The sequence below is a fragment of the Xenopus laevis genome, chromosome 9_10S, assembly GCF_017654675.1.
Source record: "Xenopus laevis strain J_2021 chromosome 9_10S, Xenopus_laevis_v10.1, whole genome shotgun sequence".
NCBI lineage: Eukaryota > Metazoa > Chordata > Amphibia > Anura > Pipidae > Xenopus > Xenopus laevis.
Window position 1 is genome coordinate 99,576,475 of NC_054388.1, and position 22,699 is coordinate 99,599,173.

The 22,699-nt window shown below is 40.0% G+C and overlaps 1 protein-coding gene across 6 annotated transcripts in view; it reads left to right on the top strand.

The window, feature by feature from the left end:
• Positions 1–22,699, top strand: part of ankfn1l.S (ankyrin repeat and fibronectin type III domain containing 1 like S homeolog) — a 178,975-nt gene that overhangs the window by 134,370 nt on the left and 21,906 nt on the right. For all 6 annotated transcript variants that reach the window (XR_005964506.1, XM_041577990.1, XM_041577992.1 and 3 more), the window contains 8 exons: positions 2,698–2,788; positions 3,803–3,910; positions 5,799–5,898; positions 8,134–8,266; positions 9,883–10,002; positions 14,489–14,704; positions 16,218–16,384; positions 21,643–21,793. Coding sequence is in view for 5 of the 6 variants with exons in the window: in XM_041577990.1 (XP_041433924.1) it covers positions 2,698–2,788; positions 3,803–3,910; positions 5,799–5,898; positions 8,134–8,266; positions 9,883–10,002; positions 14,489–14,704; positions 16,218–16,384; positions 21,643–21,793 (1,086 nt within the window). In the remaining variant the exon portion in view is untranslated. The remainder of the gene's footprint in view (positions 1–2,697; positions 2,789–3,802; positions 3,911–5,798; positions 5,899–8,133; positions 8,267–9,882; positions 10,003–14,488; positions 14,705–16,217; positions 16,385–21,642; positions 21,794–22,699) is intronic.

A 22,699-nucleotide genomic window follows, 5' to 3' on the forward strand; every position in this document is an offset into this window, starting at 1 on the left:
CCCAAATTGCCCTATTCTGACAGCCCCATCATATCACTTCATAGCTTCCATAGAATTGATGGACTTATGAATAAGAGGTAACATGATGCCAAATGTTTACAATAGTGAACATTTTTATCTACAAATGGACTAATCCAACATTTAGGATCACAAGACTACTACAAATGTGTGTCCTCATTCGGGGGGTAGGAGACTGTGGTTATAGTGTGCAACCCCCATGTCCCAAGAGTGCTCCACTCAGGCCAGCACAACTCCCACTTCCCTTCCAAATATCGCTATTTTACTCAACACATTTAAGAAGTATAACATTTGAGAACTATTGCAAGATCAGTAGTTGAAGAAGTTATGATCACTGTCATCGTGCTGGTGCCATCTTGAATATAGGGAGCACTTTTCTTCCATAAATTATGGTGAAAACAATAAATAAAAGATGCAAAATATGTATTGAAACTGCTTATCAGACAGGGCCCTCTGCACTCTTGGAACCCCTGCAGTTGCAGGATCTCCTCTCCCTGTTGTTATGTCCCAGTTTTCAATGACTGAGATGTCAACCTTGTGTGAAAACCAACATATATTAAAACATTGGGATGAAGCTCAGATCTCACATCCGTCTCACACAGGGGAAAACAGAACATTTTGTAGCACAGAAATAGAATCATGGGAAACTAGGACACAACTTCCATAATTATCCGTACATAATATCTGTAATTTCTGCCTCTGAACCTTGACTGGGTGACAAATTGCTAGTTATAAAAACAAAATCAGCTCCCAATTCATATTGCCTGATTTGCCTCTGTTTCTCTCAGCTTGGTATTTGGATTTTGTAAAATGACATTGGGCTTGTAGAGCTTTCTCTGTGTTCACAGTTGGACCCGCAAATCTCTTCAATTTCACTCTGCCGCATGACCTTATTCCAACTAATTAAGCTTGGTTTTGATGACTATTATAGCTGATATTGCTCATTCAAAGGCCCCTCAGTGTTCAAATCAGCTAGTTTTAATTGTCCTTAAAGTTTATACAAACATTTATCGAGGATCAATCACCATTGAACAACACAGGCTGACTAATCCTACTAAACTGTACCGGATTGATAGTTTACCAAAAATTTTGTGTAATTTTTAAGGTTTTTTTTTTTCCTACCTCGACTAAACTCAAATTTTTAAAAATATTCAAATATTTCCTTATTTAGAACAAAAATCAGAATACAAAAAATGTGATCAAATAAAAGTGTGGAATGAATATGAAAACCTCGAAATCCTAATCAGATAACCAAATAAGCAGATCTACACACCACAACACAGGGCCAATGATGCCCGATAAAAGCTGCCGACAGTCTGAGTCGGCAGCTTATTGACCAGTGTGTGGGGCCATTCCGACAGGCACCCCCGATCGATATCTTGCTGAAAGTCGCTCAGATCTCGATCGGACACGTTAAAAAATCTTAAGTATTTGTGTGCGATTATTTTCATGCGCTTAAGTGAAAAAATCAGGAAAACCTCTCAAATCTTTATGTACAGTTTGATTAGGAGAGCTCCTATTGACTTATATGTGACCTGATTTGGGTTATTCGTGGTTCATACACTTAATAATTAACACATTTTTTATAGTTTAGATTAATTATTTAATTACACAATGTTGAGGGCTAAAAAGCTTGATTCACTAAAAATTATGAACATTAATAAATCGGCCCTCTAATGTTGATTTTCAGAATGAGAGGGGACTTTACTTAATTAACATCCCCATTCCACCACATTCCTTGTATCTTCTGTTATGTTGTGGTCCCGCAATGTAGTTCCATTGGTCTATGGAAAAGAACTGGCTTGATGCAAGACACCCTGCTTTGTCCCAATCTGTGTTCCTACTGGGTAGAAAGCAGCCCCCCAGACCAAGTCAACAGCTTCTTGACCTGGAGACCTCTCGCCACTGCCCTGCCTGACTAAAAATCTTATTGAATGAGGACTGCATCGGTACGATGTCGCCAAATGAGCACATTGAGGTGGGCGGTATCGGGCTGATCCAATCATGGCCTAGGGCCCAACGATCAGATCATAATCCATCAGATACGGGGTCATGGGACCACATACACACATGGCCCATTATTATCTGATCATTGGCCCTGTGTTGTGGTGGGTCAAATCAAGTGATCTGATAAAATGAGCGTATGTTATAATATATGCCCAGAATCACTGTTTAATGAATTCTAAGATTAGCCCAGCACTGTTCTAGAAGTTTGAAGGCGGCCATAGAAGTTTTGTAAAATATTAGGTGTGTGTATTGTGGGAGACTGGCCAACCAATATCTGCAGAAGACATGGATATCGGTTGGCTGGTAAATTTTGATTGGGCACATTTTGAAGGCACCCAAACAGCGGCCACTGTTAGTGCTAAATCATCAGATACAGGTAGAATTCTATTTGTTGTTTGTACCTATACTATGTATCTGATGATTCAGCTCTAACATCTCTGTATTAAAAACAAACCAATGGTCGCAGGAAAGATTGTAGTTGTCTGTGGCCACCTTAAGAACTGTATTTGAGCCCTTCAATGATATCCTTTAAAATGATGGCTTAATTACTGCACATTTTTTATCTGAAATATGTAAAGCCATATTGCCTTTATCCATTAGTGCCAGATGATCATTGTTAACTGATTTCAAATTTTAGAAATGAGTAAAAAAAACTATTATCATTTCTTGCAGGGGACGCACTATTATGTACAAGTGTCGGCCTACAACATGAAGGGCTGGGGAGCACCACAACCCTCTCTTCCAGCTTTTGCCATCCCATCGAGTAAGTAAAATCAGTTTCATCATGTGGGAAAAAAATGTATTTGGACATTAACCACAGGAATGTGGGTCTAGTGAATCAAGTAAAACAAAACTTAGAGAAGAAAGAAATTAAGTCATTAAGTAATTAACATAAAAGAACAACACACTGAACTGATTTCATGGGCTTAAAATATTCATTGGCCACAACTGTCCTTTCTATCTCCATCTCCATCTCTCCAAAACGTACTGGACACGTGTACTTTCTGTATAGACAAATTCCAGGTCTATAACGATTAGGGATGCACCAAATCCACTATTTTGGATTTAGCCGAACCCCCAAATCCTTTGCGAAAGATTCAGCCGAATACCGAACCCCCGAATCCTAATTTACATATGCAAATTAGTGGTGGGAAGGGGAAAACATTTTTTACTTCCTTGTTTTGTGACAAAAATGCACGCTACTGACCTTCCCTGACCCTAATTTTCATATGCAAATTAGGATCCAGATTCGGTTCTGCTGGGCAGAAGTATTCGGCCAAATCCAAATCCTGCTCAAGAAGGGCGAATCCCGAACCGAATCCTGGATTCGGTGAATCCCTAATAATGATGTACAGAGACATTGCTCATTGCTTGAATCACAAATAGGCTTTACATGAGCCACTGAGGCATCAACTATTTTTCATACAGAAGTAAATAACAAAAAATAGATCTCAACCAAGAAATATAATTATAAAGTTATAAGCTCTCCCATGGACAGCCATCTATTGTGTGCTTCGCCATAATAAACATTATCTATTGTTCCCTGGCTCCATTTTGCTTTGAGACTATGTGTAAGATTTATTCATTACATGTATTCATTATTGCTCCAGCATTGATGGAACATTAAATGCATATTTACTGCAGAACATCCTTTTTTTCTTCTGCTTTATATAGATCAGGTATGCTCAATGGGATCCTCAAGCTTTTGATGAAGAACAATACCTAGTATTGCCCATGAAATGATTAAATAGGATCTCTTTCTTTCTAATACCCATAGACTGGCGCGAGTATGATGGAAGGGCACCAAGAAGAAAAGGACAGGCTGAAGCCCTAGATTTGCTTCTTAGTCAAGTGAAGACCTACCACCAACACTGCGTGTGTCACGGTGAGTCAATGTCTGTGTAGCCTGATGGTTTCCATGTTTGAGGGATCAGCGGTTTCAGGGTTGAAGAAGAACTAGTTATTTTAGGAAATGTATGGGGTAATGCTTTAACATATAGGTCAGTAATCAAATATAAATACTGATCTGAGTGTTTGCAGTGACACACACCACAAAGGGACTGAACAATGTGTCACAATCTGGTATCAGTTTACCAATGATGAGGAAAAGCTGCCCCTGGTAACGTTAAGAGCCATATTTATTTATATATTTTTTTTACAGGAAAATCAACTCTTTTAGTGCAGCCAGTGCTGTTGGAAGAGGCAGCCACGCAACACAGATATATAATTAATGAATTTTAGATTTAAAGTTAAATTAAAGGAGAATGTAAACCTTCCCTATATTCACATTTTTTGGTGCACCAGAACCAAATAAATTCTCCTTTGAAATCATCCCTACATGCTCCATGTCATCCCAACATATTGAGATTACTGGTCATGTTTTGTTTGCCAACATTGCCCAGTAATAAAACTACAGAAGGGAGGAGATTGTGTTGTAAATGGGCTTCATTAATATATGCTTAATGCATTTGGCAATAACTGTATGAAACCAAGAAAGTGTTGACAGAGCTGGCAGGTCTCTCATTGAAGGACCCTCATGCATCAACTGAGCCACAGGTACTGGAGAACCAAAAACAAGTTTTATTTTAAGGTGGTCTCTGTGGTTGCTAGTTTACAGCTCCTATCATGCTTTAATCTTTGATAATATGTTGGGGAATGGCTTGAGTTATAAAGGTGGCCATACACATGGGGATCCGCTTGCTTGGTGACATCACCGACTTTCGACCATATATCGATCGGAAAAGCCCGTCGGAGGGCTCTACACACGGGCCAATAAGCTGCCGACTTGGTCTATCAGCAGCGTTTATCGGCCCGTGTATGGAGGCCTTAAGGGACATGTGGGGGGAGCAACAAAGCTAAGCAAAGTTTATGTCTCCTTTAAAAGAAAGCAGATGGCTGTTGCTCTGTAAAACAGCAGCATCTTAAGTTCAGCTATATTAAGATGAGTGCTAAGATGTAAGCCTTTTAAGAGGAAGAACTTTTAAAATTGCCCTTCAACTTGAAACTGACATTTGACAGTTTGGGACTGAAGTGCAATGGGTCTATTTTAAACCTGGCCAAATTCTGGCTTTCCAAAAGAGGTCTATAACCCTCCCATAATTGCTACTGGCCCTGACTTGGGACATTCTGATAATAGTAGTGTAGTTTTTTGGGATACTCAGTTCTGCACGTGTAGATCCAATTTTTTTCCTCCAATACAAAACATAGTACAACGGCACAGACTATTTTGGGTTAGGAGCATTCCTCCTCTGCATAGTTATACATCTGAAAAAAACCCCATTGATTTGCATTAATACTCATCTGGGCCGACCTGACTCACCAAAGAATCTCCTGGTTGGCCGAGGTCACTGGATGACAATTCCCATCAGCTTTTCTATTTTTCTTATAGAACTATTGAGCACAAATACACGGCATAGAGTAAACCCTTGATGTCTCACTATGGAACTACTATTTACTGAGCTGTCTGAGAGAGAGAGAAGGCTGCTTATATTATTGCAGTATGGAAAGCCCAGCTTATGGCTTTAGTTTATTAACCTACTTTGTAGTGCAAGGAGCAAAGCAGAAGCAATGCCATATAGATAATTTACGCTCCATACTGAACCAGCTTTTATATTGGGTATATTTCCCATTAGGCAGAATTTCTCGTTTCTCCTACACTGCACATTCATTGGGTGGGATGGGCACTGACTGATAGGGTGACCATAAGGAACATAATTCTGTTGTGCTTTATGAGCCCGGCCTTGATCTTATCATCTCTTTCCCTCTGTCTCTAGAGCCATTTAAGAACCAGGCACAAAGCAGAAAGCATTCTGTATCCAAGAGCCTCAAGCTCCTCTTTCACCCCAGCAGCAAGTTTCTAAAAGGCCTTAAGAGGTAAGGGGAACTAATGATGGAGATTTAGTTGTCATGGGGATTAAGTTTTCATTGTCACAGTGGGGAATTGTCGAATTAGAATTTTTTAAGGGGCAAGGTTTGATAAATCTTGTAATTAGAATTCGAATTAAAGTGGACCTGTCACCCAGGCATAAAAAGCTGTATAATAAAAGTCCTTTTCAAATTAAACATGAAATCAAAATTCTTTTTTCATTAAAGCATCCATAGCTGTTGTAAATTCATTTAAAAATCTCAGCTGTCAATCAAATATTGCCTGCCCCTCCTCTTATTCCTTAGGCATAGAGGTGGGGGCAAGCAATTACTTTCACTTTCCATTCACAACTTTCCATCCCTTCTCTCCCCACATTCCCCCCGTTCTCTTAACCATTTAATTGTGTAGCCAGGACATGGGGATGGACATCAGGTCCCCCATTCTGCTGCAAAAACAAGATTTTGAGATGATACAAGGCTTGTCTTAATAACAGTGTCCACAAAATGGCTCCTATCTGCTTGCTATAATTATGAATTCCCAGATTGATGGAAACAAGAGTCAAATAATTTATACAGTGTAATTAAAGTTTATTTTGCTTGACTAATGTGAGAAAATAGGATTTGGAATATTTTTTTTGGGTGATGGGTCCCCTTTAAAATTTGAATAGCGTTCGGGTTATTCACAGTTCGAATTTGAGAGTTTTGACCATAAAAAATTTTTAATTCAAATTTTCAATTCGACCCTTAATAAATCTTAATGTGCAATGTAGTCAGCAAAGTTAAAAAAAAAATATGGCAGATTGTGCCTGTTTTTGCACTTTGCACCCTGCCGTGCACATTGTAAATGACCCCTATTATTAACTGGATACAATAAGGAATTCTACACGGTGACTATAAACATCTAGCCACACCTTTTCTTTAATCATTATTGTCTATTTGCAGATAATTACCATAGAAGGGTAGATTAGACAAACTTTCAAAAATATCCCTTTTTCACCTTTTATTGTCACCAGTGGATAAATCCAAATTGTCCAGCATTTTACCATCCAATATCTTCTCACGAGTCCCATTGCTTGAAAATTACTGGCATTGTGAAAAACTCGTCATACTTTTCATCTCAGTCAACTGACAAAAAGGGGATGTTAAGGAAAAGCTTTAAAGGAGAAGGAAAGTTGTCTTGCACTTGTGGGTGCCAAATATTAGGCACCCCCAAGTGATTGTATTGACTTACCTGAAACCCCTTCCAGCGAGCACCACGGACCGATCCTCTTCAGTCTTCCGTTTCTTCGTGCGGCTGCGCATGCACATTAGAGTGGAAAGCCGGACTTTAACTAAAAAGTTGGCTATTTCGTTCTACTGCGCATGTGTCTGCCACGGGAAAATTGAAGAAAGAAGAAGCTGGAAGAGGATCGCTCCGTGGTGCTCGCTGGAATAACCCCAGGCTGGAGCAGTTTTCTGCTGATGGGAGCACCAGCTAGAGTCCAGTGCGGATCCATTTTTTGGGACCCAAACCCGACCAGTACCCGCAACCTGCAATACGCAACCCTGACCCGCAACCCGCATTCTTACCCGCTTGGACCCGCTACCCGACCCTACCCGCAAGTACCTTATCCGCAACCCGGACCCGCGACCCGCTTGACCATCAAGAATCAGGAAGTGCTGTCATTGTAAACCGGAAGTGACATCATCAGAAGTAGCCGTGATCAGAAATAAAGGAGTAAAACAGGAAGTGCTGTCATTGTAAATTGGAAGCGAAGTCATCGGAAGTAGACGTGACCAGAATAAAGGAGTGAATATCGATATTGAGAAGACCCGTGGCCCGACCCGCAACCCGTAAACCCGCAGAACCGCCGACCCGCATGTATACCCGCACCTGGAACCTCTAAACGCAACCCGCAGGGTACCGCAGGTTTTTGCAGGTAACCCACGGAACCCGCAGGTACCCGACCCGCTGCAGGACTCTAGCACCAGCCTGGGGTTTCAGGTAAGCAAATACAATCACTTGGGTAGTACCTAACATTTGGCACCCCCAACTGCAAAAAGACTTTCCTTCTCCTTTAATCAACGAGCCAGACTGTTAAAATGGTCACAAAAGTCAAAACTTTTCTGCGTTAAAAAAAAATTTGACCCGTGGGCAAAACTTAGAATGTTAAACAATTTGACCTTGGACAGAAGTACTGCAGATCTGTTTTGCTATGTTGTCTCTGGATCTAGCACTGAATTAAAGGTCTTCTTATTTCCTAGGGGTCTTTACCTTGCATCCATATTTTATAAAGACGACAACATCCTCGTAACTAATGAAGATCAAATCCCAGTGGTGGAGATAGATGATTCCTACTCTTGCTTGCTTATGCAGGACTTTCTTTGGTTTACAAAGGTAAGAATGAAAGGCAGTGGCTCTTGGAACTATCTTGTCAGTATGAATGAGGGAAGCCATTATTATGCTTAGGTTATAACTGGAAGGCACTGGTAAAACTGTGCCTGTATTATAACCATAAGGTCTTTTGTACTATAAATGTAATGTTCATTTGTAAAAAGGGTTACGAAGAAATTCTGGGAACCTAGGGTAAATAATTTGCTATGGGCCCCCATGGAGACAAGTTGCCGAGACCACATCTTTTCAGCTTCAGCTGGGAGGATAGCAATGCGATTAGGTTCAGCTAGAAATCCAAAATATTGCAAGAAACTATAAATAATTGGCACCAACCCCCCAGCCACCACCACCTCTCCCTCCTACATGCGGCTTGAAGTAATTAACTAATGACTCATGTGAGGATTTCGAGAATGAAATTTCCTAATCATCCATCCGCTGGCATCCCAAGCAAAGACAAGCAGGATTAATAGAACTTTTAACTACCTCTTTTAACTTCCCGCAAGACTTTTCTTTCTTTATTGTCAGGCACATTTTTATATTTCTACAAGGATTTATTACTTTTAATTATACATGCAGTCTTGGGTTGATTTTTGTTTTCATTTAGAATCTTGGTCCTATCTAATGGCACCAAAGGAACACGACATGAGCATAGCAGATATTGGGGCAGATTCACTAAAGGGCTAATTGTCGCCAGCGACCGCTTCGCACACATCGCACCGCTTCACCAGGCGCAAATTTGCTACCACTACACTGGGGGGGCGATTCACTAAGGGTCGAATATCGAGGGTTAATTAACCCTCGATATTCGACTAGGAATTAAAATCCTTCGACTTCGAATATCGAAGTCGAAGGATTTAGCGTAGATAGTTTTGATCGAACGATCGAAGGATAATTCCTTCGATCGAACGATAAAATCCTTCGAATCGTTCGATTCGAAGGATTTTAAACCAACGATCGGAGGAATATCCTTCGATCAAAAAAAGTTAGCCAAGCCTATGGGGACCTTCGGTAGCTTTTAGATGGCGAACTAGAGGGTCGAAGTTTTTTTAAAGAGACAGTACTTCGACTATCGAATGGTCGAATAGTTGAACGATTTTTACTTCGAATCCTTCGATTCAAAGTCGTAGTCGAAGGTCGAAGTAGCCCATTCGATGGTCGAAGTAGCCCAAAAAAAACTTCGAAATTCAAAGTTTTTTACCTTCGAATCCTTCACTCGAAGTTAGTGAATCGGCCCCTAATTCATTAATGTGAAAATGTTGCGCCCTGGGCGCCGAACGCTAGTGACTTTTCGTTATCGTTACTTCTCCAGTGCGAGCATTTCATAGAGAAGATGGCTATTGATCTTGCGCTTAGGTCAATTTGCATACGGCGGGTAATTTAAAGTTGTATGGACACCATTATTATAAATGTTGGTGCAAATGTTTTAAGTTACCACTTTTTATTACAAATGTCCAGGGAAGACAAGAGTTGGGGGTGGCAACTTTGGTTAATTGTCGTTAGCCTTTTCGTCCTTTAGTAAATCTGCCCCAAACCTACCAAATGCAAACAAGTGATAAAATATTTAGATTTTTCTTATGTCTAAAAACTGTGGCTCTTTATCTTTTGTATGCTATTCACAGGTATCGTGTATGTGGGATGACATCTTGTGGTTACGTCAGTGCGTCACCGTATCACAGTCCTCCTGTTCTTGCGTCTTGCAAACTCGATTCAAGATGCTGCTGGCTGTGTCGCAGATGCAGGTACCAAATATCTGTCTCTTTACAGTGTTACCTGGTATTAATAGCTAAATGGTACTTTACTGTTCCCACAAAAAATCCTCAGGCTCTAATCTTTTGCTGGTCAGACCCTGCACCCTACACAGTATCGGACTGGGATACCAGGGGCCCACCAGAAAACCTTAGACTGTGGGCTCACTTTCCAAACTATTATTCCTCCTCTCCTCACTCAACCTCTTTATTCTCCTAGTCTTTTATCTCTATATACTATACTCAATGCTTCCATTATTAAGCCTCTTAAAGAAATAGGGAATGGCCATAAAATAGGCCAGATGATTAGAATCAAGAGGGCCCATTGTTTTCCTGGTATCCCGGTGGGCCAGTCCGACACTGCCTGCAACTTCTTACAGTCTTCTGTAAATACAAAATAACAATACATTATATAAATGTAAATGAAAAATACATTAAATTAAAATATCCCTTTAGGTCAGTGACACATAGGACAATTCAGAGCACTGGAAATAACCCATAGGGGCAAATTCACTAAGCATCGAAGCGCCTAACGCTAGCGTCAATTCGCTGGCTTTGGTCATTTTCGTTACTTCGCAAATTCACTAACGAACGCTGGCGTAAATTCGCTAGTGTTACTTCGCACCCTTACGCCTGGTGAATTTTCGCTACAGACGTAACTATGCAAATTCACTAACGCGCGCATTGTACTGAACGCTACCTTTTACGCTAGACTTCCTTTGCCACCTCAGACCAGGCGAAGCGCAATAGAGTAGATAGGGATTGCTGGCGTTTTTTCTATATTATGGGTGATAGGCTGAAAAAGATCAATAATTTTTTGGGCTCCTCTCCTTCCCCCCTACATTTCCTAACTCATGGCAACTTAACTATACAGTGGGCACATGTGTAGGGCAAAATAAAAATTTTATTTGATGTTTTGAAGGTTTCCCAGTTGTACGTATTCCTCCATTGAAATTTGAATTTGGCGCTGTATGCAAATTAACCATCGCTAGCGTAACTTCGCTTCGCTTAGCGAATCAACACTAGCGCAACTTCGCAACCTTACGCTACCCCTGTGCGCAACTTCTGATTTTTGTGAATTTGCGGAGAGCTGGCGAAACTACGCCTGGCGAAGTGCGGCGAAGTGCGGTGAAGTTACGCCTGGCGCAACTACGAATCTTAGTGAATTTGCCCCATAGGCTTTTGACTAACTGAGTTGCTTATGAGGAACTTCATGTTTAAGCAACTGTACATCTGCTCTTTTAGGGGACTGGGGGTGATTTTCAGTGTTTTGTCCCCATCAAAGTGTTTTCTTTATATAAATGATGATAATAATGAGAACAGTGATTGAAAAATAGCTCAGCAAACTTCAGGGAATTCCCGTGATCTGTGGAATTAATGAATGCAAATAAATGCATTTGTGAAGACCATCACAACACTCTATGCGGGGAATTCACACAAGTTGTGATACTGAGACAAAATAAATGTGGAGATAAAAATGGCGGATTTCCCACCAAATTCATCAACCTCTATCTCCACTTTTGTGAATTTGTCTTTTAAACAGTTTTCAGATTTTGTCTTTTGCATGACATTTTAAAGACTTTTTTTCTGAATTTGTTTTTAGCTCTTACTACAGCCATCAAATTGGAATTTTTGGGGGAGGGGGTTTATTTTACCTAGGAAAATTATACATCATGTATTTCTAAATCTGCCTACGTGTTTGTGTAATTCCACTTCTGTAACAAGAAGTGGAAAATACAATAAATGCTATTTTGCATAATATAGTAATTTGTATAAAAAACATGTTTTATTCTCTTAGGTAAAGTGTCTAATTGTTGCTAAAACTAAAAAAAAAAAAGGATAGGAGACTACTTTTCCTTTAAATAATATAGTCACTCAAATTGCTAATATTACCTCATTAAGCTAAAACTAGTAAAATAATGCAAGTGTGTGTTAAAAACTTTTTACATATCAAATTTAGTGATGGGCGAATTTATTCGCCAGGTGCAAATTCGCGGCGAATTTGTGAAATTCGCCGCCAGCGAAAAAATTTGTGAAACGCCGCCGGTGAAAAAATTAGCGAAACGCCCGCAAAAATTCGATGACGAAAATTCGCCAGCGGCAAATTGATTTCGGAAAAAACGGACTCCGGAGTCAAAAACGAGACGCCGGTGCCGTTTTGCAAATTTTTCGACGTTTCGCGAATTTCGCAAAATGCCGCAAATTCGCCCATCAGTAATCAAATTGTATAAAATTCACCTTTTTTGTTTTTCAGTGTTTTACTTGTTTTGTTAATGAGGCTTTTAGACCTATTTTTTTCAAGTTTTGTCTTTTGCACAACATTTTAAAGACTTTTTTTCTGAATTTGTCTTACTAAACCTGCCAGTCAGCCATGAAATTGGAATTTTGGGGGGGAGGGGTTTATTTTACCTGGGAAAATTATACATCATTTTTTTTCTGGATAACTTGTGTTTTCTAAATCAGCCTATATGTTTGTGTAATTCCACTTCTGTAAAAAGATATAAGGGTCCAAATGCAATAAATGCTATAAGAAAATATAAGAATATAAGAAATCTATTTTTATTAGCTTAGGTCAAGTGTCTAATTGCTGCTAAAACTAAAAAATGGCTGTGAGGCTTTACTTTTGTTAATAAGATAAACAATGACTACTGAAGTGTAAGAAGCTGCGCTTTATCTCTCTACCACCACCATTCAAGTATATAAACCAGAGAATATCTCACTTTAGATTTTACTCTTCCAGCCCAGTCCATGGGAGATTTCATTCCAGTGTCACGGCCCTTAAACTGGTCATACACAGGCAGATTTATGCTGTTGATTCGGGCCCTTCACAAGGAGTGAGGGGATCCTGGTCTTGTATAGAATCTCGCTACCTTCCTCACCGATAGATATCTAGCCAAAACCCTGTCTGAGTGCTAATTTCACTCATTGGTAAATATTTCCCATTGCCTCTCAGCTGTTGTAAGCCAGTGTCCAGCATGTGGTTTTCTGGGTAAAAAAATGGTTGTAATTCTTTAATGACTGCCCTAATTGCAGGCCTTTGTCTTGTTAGCAGCTAGCAACTATCTCACCGCACCCTGAGCTTATGTAGCTTCCTTTATCAAGGATACTGATATGGGTTGCTGTCACTCACCTTAAATGCTCCCAACCCTGACTGTGATTCACCCAACCATGCCCTTGATCTGCCCAAAGTCTTCAACTTTAGCAGGAAGCCCATGTCCTTTCATGGCAGTCCAAGCCTCCTGTTTGTACTGGACCCTTGAAAGGACTCCTAAAAGTCCCAGCAATGACTTTCATGCTACCAAAGGGCAAATCATTCTAAAGTAAGTGCATCTGCATACTGAAATCTTAAAGCCTGCTGAGTGATGCACTTTGATTGTGATAATCTTAAAAGAACACTAAACTACGACTCCAGTGGACTACCAAACCGATATTTGGCCAAAAATCAGCCAGGTGCCGATTTTCACGTTGGTATTGGTTCATTGATGCAGTCCTCTCCCTGACAGCCCCTATTCTAGTTGTTGTAATCTGATTGTTTAGCCCTAGGGCCAAACAATCGGGTTAGCCCAATATCTCACACCTTTGGGCGCATATTGGGAGACTGGTCCACTCATTTGGCAAACTTGCCAAACAAGTGGATCTTATAATGTATAGCCATCTTTACCTTCACAACTGTTGTGTGACTCTATGGGGAGCTAATTTACTAACTTGGGTGATAAATTGCACCATACCAGTTTGTTTTGGTTAGTCTACTACAACTTAGAAAAGGAAAAGATTGAATTATGCATTAACCTAGTTCACCTATGTTGGTAAATTAACCCATTTATGTTATCTATAGAACACCTTTGAAATTCCTTCGTTTTCTTCCATTTTGCATAGGGAAATTGCCTTGATCAATGCCTTGTACCTTATATAATGATAAAAAAGGCTTATTGACCAACAACAGGCGCAAATGCTCTGCATGCTAATGGGTGCAAAACTGCACCCATCAATGTGAAACCTCTGCTGATGTAGAACAGCTACTCTCTGAACATTCAGAACAAGGTGCAGGTACAGAGCTCCAGGTGCTCCCATGTTTTCTTTCCTTGCACTTGAATAATTCAGAAGGAAAGGGTGTGCTATATATTCCACCTGTACCCTGTGTACCCAATTGCAAGCAGCACCGCATACACAGATATGCAACTCTTTGCACCTTATTTTGGGACGAATAGTGCTTTGTGCTTTGCACTTTTTGTGCCACACAGCTTAAAATGTTACAATGTTGTTGAACTTAAACCCCTTGATAGCTTGCCTTAGTTAGGCTCAAACCATAACAGCACTGAACTGTGGCATCTCCAGGACAAGGTGGGTAGTTTTTATGCTGCTGATATACATGAAGTGCATTCAGCTGTTCATTGCCATTGCCAGTATTGATTTTCCTAAAGTATAAACTGCCAATATGAAGGTCCTTAAAGAAACTTCCTTATCTTCTACTCATTGTCAGGGTCTATTAGGAATTCAGGACCTGGGTCAGGTATTCTTTGAGCCCATCAAAGACAAGCAGGGAAACATTCTGATAGTGACTCTGAAGGAGGTGAAACTGAGCCAGACTCTGGAGAACGTACGCTGGATGCCGGTGTTCAAACTGCAGACTCATAGGAAGTCCGTCTCATCCCCGGATGAGCCGAGCGCTCTGGACGTCCTGCTGATGACACTGCATGTGAGTTGACCTTCTCGGCTTACAGTAGTTGGAGGAAGGAACTGGATGTGGTGTAGGTTACTAATGTATAAGCAGCCCGTGTGCTCTGCTTTGGATCATCACCAAAAACTGGCAGGCTTGGGCAATACGGTCTTAAAGGAGAAAACTTCTTTTGCCATTTATTTCTGCTGGGTAAAATAATAAAAGCCCTAACAGTTGTTGGCAGGCCCTGAACCCCCCTTATTAAAAAAAATAATGCTACATTTTCCTACTTGAGTTAAAAGTCAGGGATCACCTTCCTGTATTCCCAGTATGATCTAACAATACTGATATGCCTAGAAGTCTCTGTTGCTGTGACTAAAGCCATATATCTTTCCTTCAGTTGCCCCGCAGGGGTCAGATTGTTCTTTAATTTACATCTCGGCTTCCTTGTGCCTTCTAGCACCTGCTCTAATCTGGCTGGCTGCACCGCATTCCTCTGCGCTCTGCAGCCTACTCTTCTTTCTTTTCATTTCCTCTGCATATTACTCACCTTTGCCCTTTCTATGGTTCAGCTCAGGCTTCTATTTTCCTTTGGCTACATTCTGATTTCCTCCTGCTCTGGCTCCATATTCTTTCTTCCATGGCTTTTCACTTTCATCGGTTTTCTAATCTGTTTCATATTCCACTGCATCCATTTTGCTCTTCTTTCTCTTCCATCTCCTTCCCATGCTGCTTTATATAGTATCTGCACCTACTTTCTCTACTTTCTACTCTGCTTTCCATGTTCTCCCAAATTATAATATTATGCAGACATGGCTAAGGCAATTCGCAACTGGTCTTTGTGGATTCTACATTATTTATATTTTTGTTCTGCAACTTTCCAGTGTGGAATTGAAACTGTTATCTGATTACTAGAGCCTCACTCTAGCAACCAGACACTGCTTTGAATGACAGACTGGAAAATTTATAGGAAAGTGATAAAAGATATCGATAGCAATACAAATCTTACCTAAAGATTGATGTGTCGCTGACCCTGCCGGCCAGAAATCATTTTATATTTCAGGCTGGAGAAAGGCAAATAGCTAAAAAACACACAGCACAAAAAGATTAGAAAATGTTGACCAATTGCAAATTGTCACAGAATACTACTGTCTTGTTTGGGGGGAGAATAATTTCTTGGAAATGTTCTAGTGACTTACAGTATGTGCATAAGGAAGTGGTCTCTTTCCTTTCTTTCATTATACTGTAATTTCTATAATTCCTAGATATTTTAATGCTCTCTAAACTCAGTGGTCATTCTGTTGAAGTTTGTCTGGTTATGTTTCCGGGTCATCTTACCGTTCAGTTGACCATTGATGACATTGTTCAGTAGCAAAAGGTGCACTTATTAGAAGTGGTCTGCTAAACAAAGCCACCAAATACTCCTCTTTCACTACCCATTAACTTCACAGCGATGTGATACAGCCATATTGCTGCCTGAAATTATTGTATCATGTGTTCCAGTAATTGAAGATTTGTAGATCAATTTGTTTTTCTTTTCTGCAAATATTAGGAAAAAATGGAATATAACAGAAGAAGCAGCCAGGCCCTGTCCCCAGGTCTATACTTGGGGTATCTCAAGCTCAGCAGTGCAGTGGATCAGATTCGGGTCCTCGTACCTGAGAGGTTGCCAAACATTCTTTGCCATTCGAAGATTCGATCAAATTCCAGTGTGTCAAGGTGAGGTTTTGTTGCAACAAATTCAACAGAACAAATGCTATATACCCATATGTGTCATGTATTTAATGTGACGCAGGAACCACCCAAGCTGATCCAAGCTGGAAAAAGAACTAGGCTGCATAACCCTTATATACACTTATAATTCATATACAGTATATTTTAATGCTGACTGATCTCTATGGTAGAACACCGGCTGCTCCATAGCATCATAGTTTCTGTTGAAGATTATCAGGCTCTATCCCCATGCAGGTGACTGATGGCAAGACGTTTTATTGTAAGATTTGGGTGACTTCTTCGGCCTATACCATTATGATATCATATGAAATCTTATATATGCTTCAAAGCTTGAAAGTACTGCTCATTATCTAACCAATCAAAAATATTTATCTGCTCATTGAAACGAAAGTAAAAAATTGTGATTACGTTTTAAGGTTCTTCACACCATTCTTTGGGCGACTAGTGAGTGACTATGTTCCAAAAAGCTCCTTAGCATCTAATAACATTGGGGATCTCTCTGTTATTGGCAAGGCAAAAAAAGAAAGAACGTCATTGGCCTTCTGCCTGTATGCTCTCTGGCCAGTTCTGTGACCCAGGGGTCAGAGGAACACAAGTAGTTTTATCAGTAGCCTGGTTAGAAATATGCAAAGAGCTCTGTCTGTTAGGGAATCACCCTTAGAACCTGTGGGCTTTAGATTGATCCTATTAAACAGGGGTCCCTGCCTCCAGACTCAGAGAAATCCTGTGGGAACACTGTTTGAAATAGTAATGTGAAGTCCATGAAATGAAGCCAGTGTAAAAGGATCATTTGCTGGCTGCACAAACAGGCTCGACTCAAGGCTTAGCACGGATGAGGAAGAGAACCTTGCTGCTTTCTGGAAACATCTGTTGAAACATAAATTCTAAGGGTAATGAACCTTAAGGAGGAGTAATTCCCTAATTCCCTGTAGACTTTCCTTCCTTGGGAAAAAAGAAAATCCCTTATGTGACTTGTTTTGTTTCTGAAAGGTATTCCAAAAGATCTCTTCTTTAGATTGTTTCAGACTTTCAGACCTAGACGGTAAATGACAGATGAGATGGACAGAAGACAGATATCAGGAGTGATGATTTAGCCCATCACAATGGCTTAGGAATGACTAAGCAATTGGTCGTTTTCTCTAAAATTGGTAATTTTCATTAAAAATGTGGCTGTGGCATGATCAAGTAAACCACGTCATCTGTAAAATATGCCAGTATTAAAAATAATATGTATTGCTTATACCTATTGCTCTTTGACAGAACAGTGGTTCTTTTATTTATTTCACCTCACCATGGTTAGATTGGCCTTTTTGTTTAAATGAGCATTATGGTCTCCTTAGCTGAAACTCCTCGCAAGAGTATTGTAGGTGCACTTTATGTATGGAAAAGCTGTACCAACCTGGAGGTACAGGAATCTTATGGCAGTTGACTCGTGCCTCTACAATTGTCCACCTGAAACTCTACATCTAATAAAAGATTCCCCTTCCGCTGCTGGTGACATCCTTGGGCAGAATTTGAAGCCAGTGAGCATGTGCAGTGCCACTGACACCATGGAGAGGAAAGACCGTGGACAGCCTGATGTGCATAACATGGTGATAGGGTTTCTGTTCCTTTGGGCAGGAATAAAATGGGGCTTGTTTTCTAGTCAAAGCATTAGGCCTGGTCTTTGGAGGCCCTTGACTTATTTGTAATCTACTTTTGTTTATATGAATACATTTTTTACTGTTGGACCATTCCTGATCCTTAGGATTAGACCTCCTTTTCTCAGATCAAGATATTATAATCACTTCATAATGACCAGTTCATACAGAAAGCACTTTCCGGCCATAGCATATTTGGCATGATATGGTGCTTGTGGATATACATTTCAGGCATACTGTTCCTCAGGATGGCTGGGGGCTTGTGTGTATCATGCATCCTACACCTTCTGATGTATGAAAGAATCATGGGTAGCAACTCTGTTGGAGATATCCTATTCTACACATCTCGCTGCGCTCAGTTTTCCATCGCTGAGCCAAAGTCATTTGCTAAGGTACATACCCCACCAGTTGGCTGTATTTAGGTCTGCAGCTAGCTTTCACCTTCCCCCCGTCCACCACCATGTAGAGCATAGTACACGTGCACACATTGCACATTTGAAATTAACTCATGTTTCAAGATTTTAATCCCACCATCATCAGTTGCCTGGATGGGCAGAATTGAAATATCTGCTTGTAGTATCACCTGTCGCTGCTTTTCCCGATAGTCACTAATCCATGTGCACGGGGTTAAGCCATGAGAACTGAGGCTACAATTTTTTCTCATCTGTCTGTATCTGGGGATTTAACCCAGTCAATCCCCGAAGTCCCTTAACAGCTCCTGAGGCGCCATTCATTCTGCAATGTCTGAGCTTTTTTTTTTTGTCGGCTCATGGTTTTGAGCAGCGGGAGAGGCAAACACACTTATCCATGTGGATCTCATGGTGTGTAGAGTCTTATCTGAGCCTTTTAAAGGGGACCCATCACCCAAAAAAAATATTCAAAATCCTATTTTATCACATTAGTCAAGCAAAATGAACTTTAATTACACTATATACATCATTTGAATCTTGTTTCCTTCATTCTGGGAATTCAAAATTATAACAAGCAGGCAGCAGCTATTTTGTGAACACTATTTTTAAGGCAAGCTTTGCATCATCTCAGAATCTTGTTTGTGAACCAGAATGGGGGACCCGATGTCCATCCCCATGCACTGGCTACACAATTAAATGGTAAAGAGAACGGGGGAATGTAGGGAGAGCAGTGACATCTAGGAAGTGCTGAATGGAAAGTAAAAGTAATTGTCTGTACCGCCTCTATGTCCAGGGCACAGAGGAGGGGCAGACAATATTTGATTGACAGCTGAGATTTTTAAATGAGCTTACAACAGCTATGAATGCTTTAATAAAAAATAGAAATTGGATTTCATGTTCAATTTAAAAGGACTTTTATTATATAGATTTTTGTGTGACAGGTCCACTTTAAGCAGAGAACTTCCCATTTTCAGTTTTAGTATAGAGGGCCTTCTGGATTTAAAGCTTGGTGGATTACAGACAGAGATACAGTGAAGTCTCGTGCAAGGTCATGCAAGTGTCAGTTAGCATTGGACCTGGAGTTGTAGCACCTACAGGATGGAGCATCCGAATACAGGGACTCTTTTAGTGTAGAGCAAAGGGAATATTTGCAATGGGCCTACAGGTGCCCCTTGCCCCTGGGACCCCTTGACCAGAAAACGTGCTTAGTAAAATGACAAACTCCATGTAACTATATTGAATTGTAATTTAAGTAGTCACACTTTTTTTGGGTCAGGCCCCATTTTATAGTTTTATCATAGCTGTGACTTTAAATGGTCCATCAACTTTTGCTGACATAAATCCTACATAATTTCATGTTGATTCAAAGGAAAAAAAATTACCTCCTAGCCCTTAAAGGAATTGTTCAGTGTAAAAATAAAAATTGGGTAAATAGATAGGCTGTGCAAAATAAAACATGTTTCTAATATAGTTAGTTAGCCAAAAAATGTAATGTATAAAGGCTGGAGTGATTTGATGTATAACATGTCAGTCTGAACACTACTTCCTGCTTTTCAGCTCTCTTGGTTTACACTGACTGGTTACCCTGGTTACCAGGCAGTAACCAATCAGAGACTTGAGGGGGGGGCACATGGGTCATATCTGTTGCTTTTGAATCTGAGCTGAATGCTGAGGGTCAATTCCAAACTCACTGAACAGTTATGTCCCATGTGGCCCCCCTTCAAGTCGCTGACTAACTCAGAGTTAGAGAGCTGAAAAGCAGGAAGTTGGATTCTGGCTGTTTTATTAGAGATCTGTTCACTCCAGCCTTTATATATTACATTTTTGGCTAACCAACTATATTAGAAACATTTTTTATTTTGCACAGCCTATCTATTTACCCAGTTTTTATTTTCACACTGAACTATTCCTTTAAAGGCCCATATCAGTAGACTTGATTCTTCTCAATCACTAAAAACCTTACATTAAAACCTTCCTTGAAGCTACCTAGTGAATCTGCCAATACAGCCATCTCAAGGAAAGAAACTTCATAGCTTTCACTGTGAAAAAAAATTCTGTTCTCAGTGGATGCCCTCATATCATAGGGAAAGATGTGCAGGAGTTCAAGGTATGGGCTCCTAATGTACTTATACAATGTGACCATAACTCCTTAATCCTCCAGCCAATTCTCTATCTATGGACAAATAGCGTCACAGTATAATATATCACAATGCCTATTTTGATGGAAAGGATGACTTCAAAAAACACTATTATAGTGTCTCAGAGCAGTGGTTTTCTTTTGATCCAAGGAGCAGATGGTTTATTTTATAAACAAACATGGACTGCTTTCCAGTTCTAAACCACTTAATTGTACTGGAATATGGGGGCCCTTAAAACCATCACCAACGGCTTTGGATTGGCACAGGACAAACCCAAGTGGCCAAGATAAACTGTGACATTTGCGATTTGTTTTTTTTCCATTGATTTGACATGTTATTATATGAAGGATGAAAAAAATAATTAAAGGAGATATTTTATGTAAAAAACAAGAATGTACCAGTGCATTTTACTTATTTAGATATAAAAGGAATGTACTTGAAAAAGTTGTTTCTGGTTACTTTATTGTAAATTTCTGCATAAAATCTACTTGTCCCTCCCATCTGTTCCACTTCCTGTTGCCTCCTTTCCCAGGCTGTGCAGAGGAGCTGATGGCACTTAGGATAGGAACCAAACAGCAACTAGCAGGACCTGATAGGGAACTGAAACCTGTCTTTGCTTGTGTGACTGCAGGGCTGTGATTGGCTGTCCCCCTCCTACTGTATTCTGACAGGTACCATTAATACACACCCACCCTTCATTTGAAACTCAGACAAGGACCAGAGAGCATCTATAGGAAGCTCCAATAAAGGGGCTTTTTTTAAAGACAATATTAATTGTTGGCCAAAAGTGAAACCACCACCATTTAGTATACATACTGCAAAATTAGTTTTTTTATTTATCTCCTTTAAGGTCTTCATCATGGCCGCAGCCTAAAGCCCATTCTCCAGAAGTCTCCAGAAGTCTCTGGCATCTTATTTATCTCATGAGCTTCATTCTATCTACATTATTTCCAATGTATACTCAATTTAAGGCTATATTTGCCTCTTTCATGGCTGATACCGTATTCTAAGAGTCGTTATCCACTCTCCACACTATTCTGTTTTCTTATTTACAGAGAGGAATGGGAATGGCTGCAGACCCTGGCCAGTGTTGAGGATTCCATTGCAAATGAGCAGGACACAGAGAGCTGCCAAAACCTATTGCTTGAAGAACTGAGAATGGCTGTGAAGGAACTAATGAACCAAGTCAACATTCCCCATCATGAGGTAAAGGAAAACCTCTTCTTACCCCAGCTGCAAAACATTGCTCCAACTGGGTTGTAATTTGGCTGGTGCCATACAGGCCTTGCAGCATATTAATAATAATATTGCAAAGCAATGGCTTTACCTGCATGTTGGTGGCTTTAAGGAAGGAGACAATAGGTTACATGATCATGGAGCTGATGCTAATAGAGTCGCACAGTCAAGCAAATAATGGCCAGGGTCCAAGTAGGATGTCTGGTGGGTCACCATCGTATTCCCAGCAGCAAATGAGCAGTCAAGCTGTTGCACAGGTTCTTGCATCTTGCTCCCTGCCAATAAAAGGCCTCTTAATTATATGCAACCCTTTCAACTAGTATACTACATTAGTAAACAGCAAAACTTTTATTTCCCCCAAAGGGGACAACACATACCCAGTTCTGGTGGGGCTAATGCTACATAGTATGTGAAACTTTTCCTGTTAATAGAATTGCTTAGTTACGTACAGTAAATATAACAAGGCTGTAATACATTTTGCCGCTGAGCTATTAGCAAGATGAAAATCTTTTAACAGCACAATGACAAGTACCAGTTCTTTTAATTATTAATAAATTATATTTCTGGGTTCTGTCATTTTAGAAATATGTTGAACATTTTTTTTTTGGGATATTGCTTCAATTATGCTTTTCGTTTTTTATTAGCTGTCTTGTTAAAAAGAAGTTTTAATTTGTCTTTTTTTTTTTTTTACAATAAAAAATATTTTGTTTCTTAACAGATCCAAAAGGCATTTCCTCTTATATAATTATCCATAATTGTGAAAATCTGTGCTTTAAATCCTAGACCTCGATCTTGCCTTGAACTGTTCTATATTCACAAAACAACAGCATTTCAGGGGTGCATTGAGGACACTAGCCAAAGCTAGGGTTTTATCAT